Source organism: Vicia villosa, linkage group LG1 (genome assembly GCF_029867415.1).
Source record: "Vicia villosa cultivar HV-30 ecotype Madison, WI linkage group LG1, Vvil1.0, whole genome shotgun sequence".
NCBI lineage: Eukaryota > Viridiplantae > Streptophyta > Magnoliopsida > Fabales > Fabaceae > Vicia > Vicia villosa.
Genome location: NC_081180.1, coordinates 13923302 through 13931322, shown reverse-complemented (window position 1 = coordinate 13931322; position 8021 = coordinate 13923302). Strand labels below are relative to the sequence as shown.

At 33.6% G+C, this 8021-nt stretch overlaps 1 protein-coding gene across 4 annotated transcripts; it reads right to left on the bottom strand.

Moving 5' to 3' along the window:
• Positions 1 to 2592: 2592 nt before the first annotated feature.
• Positions 2593 to 7431, bottom strand: LOC131629114 (GATA transcription factor 28-like). 4 transcript variants are annotated; one of them, XR_009291960.1, is made up of 6 exons: positions 7116 to 7428; positions 6343 to 6448; positions 5873 to 5941; positions 5680 to 5771; positions 4400 to 4454; positions 2604 to 2940 (listed from the first exon to the last, which is right to left on the bottom strand). XR_009291960.1 is itself a non-coding variant. In XM_058899926.1 (5 exons), the coding sequence occupies exons 1-4, from the start codon at positions 7274 to 7276 to the stop codon at positions 5715 to 5717; spliced, it is 393 nt and encodes a 130-aa protein (XP_058755909.1). In that variant the 5' UTR covers positions 7277 to 7428; the 3' UTR covers positions 4474 to 5556; positions 5680 to 5714. The 4 variants fall into 4 exon arrangements, 2 of the variants coding, with proteins under 2 accessions (XP_058755903.1, XP_058755909.1); XR_009291967.1 differs by lacking the exon at positions 2604 to 2940 and adding an exon at positions 2941 to 3072 and having other exon boundaries at positions 7116 to 7429; XM_058899926.1 differs by lacking the exons at positions 2604 to 2940; positions 4400 to 4454 and adding an exon at positions 4474 to 5556.
• Positions 7432 to 8021: the final 590 nt, after the last annotated feature.

Sequence of the window (8021 nt, the reverse complement as noted above, 5' to 3'; positions counted from 1 at the left end):
CTATGTGCCTTGTCCTCTAGTAACTTGTCTGCATACTAAATATTTTCATCTGAAATAAAATACTTTGTTACATATCTTCCTTTCAATTTTTTGGGAATTCTCATAGGCATAAATTGAAGAAGGCGCAGCTCGTGGGTTTCTACTTTTGACAAAACGTGATGTTGTCTTTCAAGTCCGAAAAGCAAGTTCATCTCTTATAGAGGATATGTCGTTATATTAAATGTGATTCTTAATTACATCCCTTTATATCTATTTTCCTTCTACAAAGCACCTCAGGTGGTAATTTTTGAATTAATCAAGATTCAAAGAGCTTTTCTTTGAAAAGGTGAAGAAAGCAAGAGACTGATCAATTAGGTTTCTTGGTTGTCACTGTGTAAATGAAAAGTTGAAGGAGGCTTGGGCCTTAAGCATTGTGATACTTCAACATTCCTTTAATCAGCAAATGAGCCTGGAAGATTATGGACATGCAAGACTCTCGATGCTTTCAGTATTTATCATTCAAGTATGGAGATATAAAAGACCTCCTGCTCGAATCTGCTAGACCTTTAGCCGCAAGAAATTCATCCATTTGATGTCATGATCTTAGAGGCACTGTGACAACGTGGGGGTCAGAAGAGAGTTTGTTTCAGAAAGGTATTTCTTGTAAACTCGGTACATGATCGAAAATTAATTTTTGGAGGTTCAAATGGTTAGGTCCTCAACCCTTCAAAGAGTTATTTCCATCAATGTTTGAATTATTCTTTGATCAAAGGGTACTGTTAGCAACACATTTGAATGATCTTCAGGCTGCTGAAGTTGAAACCTAGGGATCCATTCATCTTCTCTTCCCGCTAAAACACAACTCTATTGCAAGGCCTGTAGGATATTCTATTAAACATTTCCTTGTTCCGCTTGCTGAAGATTATATTGTTTGGTGGAGGGACTCTTCCGGGTATTTGGAAAACTCAGTGTACATAATATTGTCTACTTTTTATTCTCCAAATTTCTTGCTAAGCACAAAGATGTCAATTATCTTAGCATTAACTTGGAGCTCTTGGATTCCAAGCAACATCCATTTTTTTGCTTAGAGGATTTTATTTAGGAGACTTCCAATAAGAGATGAATTGGCTTATAGGGGTATTCTCGTTGGTGCGTATAATCTCGTTTTTCCTCTATGCCTCGGCCAAGTGGAGGATCTTGATCATTTATTCTTGTTGTGTCTCTCGTGTTTGGTTAATCATGTTGAAATGGATTGGTATAAGTCATATGTCTCTCCAAGAGGATGTCTTGTCTCATTTGATTGAATTTTATAACTGTTTGATAGGGAAGATTAAGAAAAAAATGTCATCTTCTTTAGTTGTCGATCAATTGTCTGGTTTATTTGGTTGGCAAAAAACGAGATTCTTTTTAAAAGGGGTCATAAAAGATATTTTGATATTGTAATTTTAACTAAGAGTCTTACTTCGAAATGGCTAGATGCTAAAATTTTGAAAATTATTGATTTCGAGTTGAAAAATCGGTTTAAAAATCCTAGTCTTTGTTTTTGATAATTATCTTGTAGTATAAGGTGCTTTCTTTTTTTAGAAATCCTAGTCTTATTAAAAAAAACCTTTTAAGATTAATACATCTCCACTTCTTTTTTTTAAGAAACGGCTATGTTAATAAAAATTAAGACAATTTCTCAATCCACCCCGTAGATCTCTTTGTCACCATGCAAAATTCAAATTTTGCCCCCTGTTTCCGTAAATGCACATCCGGAAGCACCATTTTTTTAAAAAAATTGGTTTTTTCCGTAGATGCATCTACGAAAACGTTTTCATAAATATATCTACGGAACACTCTCTTTTCAACTCATTGTGTAAATATATCTACGGAAGATTTCACCACCTTAATTAAGTTGGGATTTCACTAGTACAAAAATGTTAATTTACACCCGTTTTTTATTAAATTTACACTCATTATTTTTAATAAAAATCGGGTGTATATCCACCGGGTGAGAAATGTCTAACGCATTTACACCCATTATTTTTAACAAAAATCGGGTGTAATTGGGCGTAATTACGTTTTTAATTACACCCTATTTTAATCTGGTGTAATTACGTTTTTAATTACACCCTATTTTAATAAAAATCGGGTGTAATTGGGCGTAATTACGTTTTTAATTACACCGTGTTTTAATAAAAATCGGGTGTAATTGGGCATAATTACATTTTTAATTACACCCTGTTTTAGTAAAAATCGGGTGTAATTGAACGTAATTACGTTTTAATTACACCCTGTTTTAATAAAAATTGGGTGTAATTGGGCGTAATTACATTTTACTTTCACCCTGTTTTAATTAAAATTGGGTGTAGATACGTTCTTAATTACACCCTATTTTAATAACAATCGGGTGTAAATGTGCCATTTATGAATGAACAATTATATTATATTTAAATCTATTTACACCCTATTTCATATACACCGTTTAGTTATATTTCATTTTAAGTCATAATATTGCAAATACTATAAAATCATACACATAAAAATCATATTTTAACTAAGTCAAAATATTTTTAATATTAACCAAAAGTATACAAAATCATGTGCATTCATAATATTTCAAGTACTATAAAATCATACACATAAAAATTATATTTTAATCAAGTCATAACACTTTCTTCATATATAATTTTACGCCATGCTTGACGGTTAGCTTCGGTTGTTCTCTAGTGCAATTGAATCCAACCGCTTTCCACATGTACTATTGGATTCATCCATGGCCAAAATACCACGCCCTGGAGAAGCAATTGTTTTCCACAATTCAATCCGGAGGAAGACCTTCTACATTCGTGTACACCGACTTCATCTTCTCAAGCAAAGTCAAAGTAGTTATCGGGTTACCTTTTTCTTCATATTCACCAAAACTAGATGATTTTCAGTCCCACCGGAAACAAGTTCATAGCCTTTCTCACTCAGAGCCTGCAATATATTCAGTGTTAATTAATACACAACGGATTAATCTCTTTGGTACAACAAGGAGACTGGCTTTTGTGTTGATTGACTCCAATATCTATGAGAAGAGACTGCTGAGTTATCCTTTCTAATATGTACCTGTGCAAATAATCCATAAACACAAACAAACACAAACTCACCTTTTTCATTTCTTGTCATACTTTGCTTTTAACTACACTATGCACACATGTACGATCAATGTAGTGGCCAAATTGTTAGTTATTTTATTCCACTCAGCTATTTATGAATAAAATAACATAGAAATGTAGAAAAGAGTTAAAAGCTTTTATGAATTCAGCTATTTATATGCGTAAATGATTTATGTTGTTTGGCTGCAATTAATTAGCCATGTTGCATTGTGATTATGAGTAATAAGTTTATTTATACGTGAATTTGGTTTTCTTCAGAACCCCTACTCTGTGAACATCCTTCTTGCTGGTTATGACAAAGAGACAGGGCCATCACTCTACTACATTGACTACATTGCAACACTTCACAAGCTTGAAAAGAGAGCTTTTGGTTATGGTTCCTATTTCTCACTGTCAATGATGGACAGACACTTCCATAGTGGAATGTCTGTGGAAGAAGCAATTGATCTTGTTGATAAGTGCATTGTGGAAATCAGATCAAGGTTGGTTGTGGCACCTCCTAACTTTGTTATCAAAATTGTTGACAAGGATGGGGCAAGAGAGTATGCAGATTTGTGACAATGCATTAGACTAGTTTAAATTTTAATTTGGAAAATGTTAATTGGAGCCTTAAGGTGCATGTTAATGAACCATTTCTAGCAAAGAATAAAAAAAGAGACAACATATTCTATTTAGTGACATAACCACCTCAATTACAAAGTTAAGTAGAATATGAGTTACTATATAATGATTTTTTTTAATAGTAAAGTTTCCTTGGATATTACTAGTTTCATATCACTAATGCCTCTGTTCTTTCTTCTATTCTTATAAATCTAATCAAACCTTGTACATGTTTAGTACATGTTTAGATTGATAAAAGATAGGGTAACATTTACATGTGCAAGGAGAGCTTAGTTAAAGTTATTGAAGCTGAAAACCTAAGCTAAGCACTTTATAGTACTTTAGCTATAATAATGTAATATAGTACTTTATAGCCAAGAATTGAGCCAAAGTAATATAATTTATAACCTCAGAACATTAAGAGATTCACTATACTATTAAATTATATTGTTTGGTATCAGTTTCTATCACTATACTAATACTAACTAGTGAACATCAAGAAGCTTAAGAATACATACATTAGATAGTGTAAGTATTCAATGCAATCCAAACACTAACAGAAAATGCTTGAAACAGCCCCATTCTACCAACAAAGAAGCCTCATTTTCTAATTATTTTAAGCAAACCATTTAATATACTTATGCATTAAACAGCTACAAGTATAAGAAAAAACTCACCAGCTAGCAAATAGAGTGTGAATCCAACAATTTAGTTGGAGAAACCACTGTGGATCTGTCAATAAATAACCACAATACCAAATATTAGGATAAGATTCATGTTCTGTTCAAACCATTATTGTTCATATCACTTTCAACAGTCAAATGATTTATGAGGGAATAAAATACTATAACTTAATAAGAACTATTCTTGTGAGACTTTCATGTTTGGTTGGAACTGTCACTATTCATTCATATTGTATAGCAGAAAGTAAAATTCCATGTTCTTCATCTCTTGCCATTTTCAGTAGAGTTGAGGAACTTTTCTGTTTGACAAAAGCTAGAAGCTTGTTAATGCTATACAAAGATAAAGAGAACAAAAAAAGGAATTTGTGCAGAATGTAACAAAAGAAAGGTGTTGAATCTCAATCAGATTTTCAGAGATGGCATTTGAACATTTCACTCTACAACATGTTCCTTTTGATTCCCCTAACTTTCCCCTACTTGCCTCTAATAACTCGGTCGCAACTCCAACTATACTAACTAATTGTTGGTCAGCTGCAACATTGTTTGGACCCTCTAATCCTAACTCAAAGCCTTTAACCGTGTATCCTGTCTCTGTTTACATACAACCTAGAATCAATTGCAGAATGTCATCAATTGCAGCAGCATTATGATTTTTAACCTTATTCGGCTGCGCGGAAGTTGCAACATTTGAACAGTCGAGTAGTTTACAGAAGATAAAGGTTGCTTCTTCCGCACTTAGTTTTGAGTATATCCACTATCTACCCCAATATTACTTATCCAGAAAGTGGAAAAATGTTAAACCAAGGGACCAATTCCTACTAATAGAATGCACCTCACATTTAAACTATACTATTAAATTATATTGTTTGGTATCAGTTTCTATCACTATACTAATACTAACTAGTGAACATCAAGAAGCTTAAGAATACATACATTAGATAGTGTAAGTATTCAATGCAATCCAAACACTAACAGAAAAAAAATGCTCGAAACAGCCCCATTCTACCAACAAAGAAGACTCATTTTCTAATTATTTTAAGCAAACCATTTAATATACTTATGCATCAAACAGCTACAAGTATAAGAAAAAACTCACCAGCTAGCAAATAGAGTGTGAATCCAACAATTTAGTTGGAGAAACCACTGTGGATCTGTCAATAAATAACCATAATACCAAATATGTGTATGACTAAATTAATTTCATTGAATCTATTTTCGAATCCAAAACAATGAGAGCAGAAACTCATATGAATAAAGTTTGACTATAAGCTCACCGCCGTAATGTAAGTGTAATGCGATATAAGGTCTGTCATGATGATTCAGCAGCATCTCTAAGCACTATCTGATTGTTCTCCAAATTTTGACTCTGAAAGTCATCCAGTTAATAGAAAAGTTTAATATATGGATCTAAGTTTCTAAATGGGTAAGACAAATCAAAGTAAATTTAATGAAAGCATGAATTCCAACCTCATTCTTGTTTAGTGGAGAATTGTGTGTTGGCAAGGTTGCAGCTCTTGATAGGTCCCTAAGAGCTCCCTGTGGTTCAGAAAATGAAAACATGTAAATGAACCAAATCAAAAGAAGCCAGATTTTTGCTGAATGGTACAATATAACATTACTCGTTGAGATGATATAAATGAACTATTTTATAGGCAATCACGTGTATAACTCTTTCTCGAGTGTCGTCAATCTCGTATTCGTATCCCACCTTTTGTGATGAATTAGCATACACTTGCATTAATAAACAAGTATCAAGATCCCACTCAAAAATAAAAAATAATAAGTATCAAGATATAAAATGATAAAATCGAAGGAAATAAACCACAGACATGGACCTTCCCATAGTTTTTCTGACATTAATAATTAATTTGTAGAGCAACATAGGAAAAACAAAAACAACTCAACTGGCATGAAGGATTAACATAGATAGCATTTACCTTATTTGCCCACATAAGTCCACAAGCATTGCAGAGGGTTCTTGGCCCTTCAGGTCCACGTCGCATCATTGGCGTGCACTTCTCACTGATGCCACAGTGCCTACAGCTGATAAAAATTGAAAGAAACACCATTTATCAAATGATATACAATGAACTTTTAATCTGCAAAAAAAATGGTTTTAAAAAAAGAATTCGGGAGTTTATTTCTGAAATCCTAATAGCGGATGTGATAGAAGCGGTTTGAGGCCGAAATTTCACCGCATATATAGCAGCCACTACAACCTCTATTGTCGACAAAGGCTCGCTGGCAAAAAGCGCCGCACCGACCTTACACCGCTACGCTATTCTGTTATGACGCACTGTTGACAACATAAGTCTTGTTGACTAATTGAAAATTTCAAATTGCAACTTACAACAAAAACAAAAGAGGACAATATCAAACTGAGACACAGGTTAACCAATCAATAAGACACATGATACATGTGCTTGCAAGCTGCATGCATTTCTGGTATTTGACATTCTGCTATGGCTGTGGATTGTTAAAATTTTGTTATGCAATAGTGCTTTAGCACCACGATACCTTCTATTTGAAGATATTTTGTACAAACAGTAAATAGCGTCTCACGGAAAGGTTACAAACATTCATAAATACCAGACCCTATTAAACAAAAACTAATATTTTCGGATCCTTTTCTATCAACTTACCGCCGCCGCGATGAATTCATCCAATCAATACAAACTAAACCAATCTTACAAAACAAAAATGCAAATACCTAACACCAAGGATGAGAGATGCTTCCCTCTTATTCATGGTAGCATGAAAACCACCTTCATAAAATTTACACATCCCAGCCGGTCTAGCCTTGAATGCTTGCCAGGCCTGGATAACATATCTACCTGCATAAGCTGCTGCAGCCACAACCAGCCCTGTCATAAACGGTGTTTCCTGCCCAAAATTTCAACTTCAGTTCCACAAACACAAACATTTGAAAATCAACAAACCCAAATTCTGATTTGAACACCAATATAAAACCCCAATCCCAATCAAAAGTTCTAAAGTGAAAATAATCTAAACATTAGAAATTTGAAATTTGAAATTAAATGTAAAGATTGAGGGTGAAGGGTTTACCATAATGGTTGAAAAACGTTGGATTGGAACAGAGGTTTCTCTGCAAATTGAACTAAAGTTTGATTTGAGGAAATAGGATGAAGAATGAGGGAGAAGGGTTTACCATAATGCTTAAAAAACCTTGAATTGAAAACTTGCTCGATATGTCTGATTTCTCTAGTAGTTTCCTCACAGTCAATTCTTAAAGAAAAATGACAATGAGCAGGTCGAGATCCTTTCCTTGCAGAAGGTGTATATGAAGAAGTCCTTCAAAGTTCAAACAGACATTTTTACAAACACTTTCCATGCATCCATCTCTCAGGTTTGAAAGTTCAAATTTACCTGTTAATTTTACATTTAGCATAAACAAATTGTTGAGAAATTACAAGAAAAAAGAATCATAAAATTTGGAGTTAAATATCTAAGAGGAACAGTGAGAACTTACTTGGGTGTGATACAAGCACGCAAGAAAAATAACACTTGATTAGTAATCAGATAGAATCTCAACCTCGTTTTGAGGGTGAGAATTAGGGTGGCTTTGGTTTTGGTTAAAAATGAGCGAAAATGTCGT

What these genes read in the sequence shown, in the direction of transcription:
- LOC131629114 (XM_058899920.1), bottom strand. Translation starts at nt 7,276, where the DNA reads ATGACAGGGCTGGTTGTGGCTGCAGCAGCTTATGCAGGTAGATATGTT. An exon ending in TCTCTCATCCTTGGTGTTAG is followed by an intron (nt 6,449 to 7,115) that starts GTATTTGCATTT and finishes AATTTTTATCAG; the next exon opens with CTGTAGGCACTGTGGCATCA. An exon ending in GACTTATGTGGGCAAATAAG is followed by an intron (nt 5,942 to 6,342) that starts GTAAATGCTATC and finishes TCTGAACCACAG; the next exon opens with GGAGCTCTTAGGGACCTATC.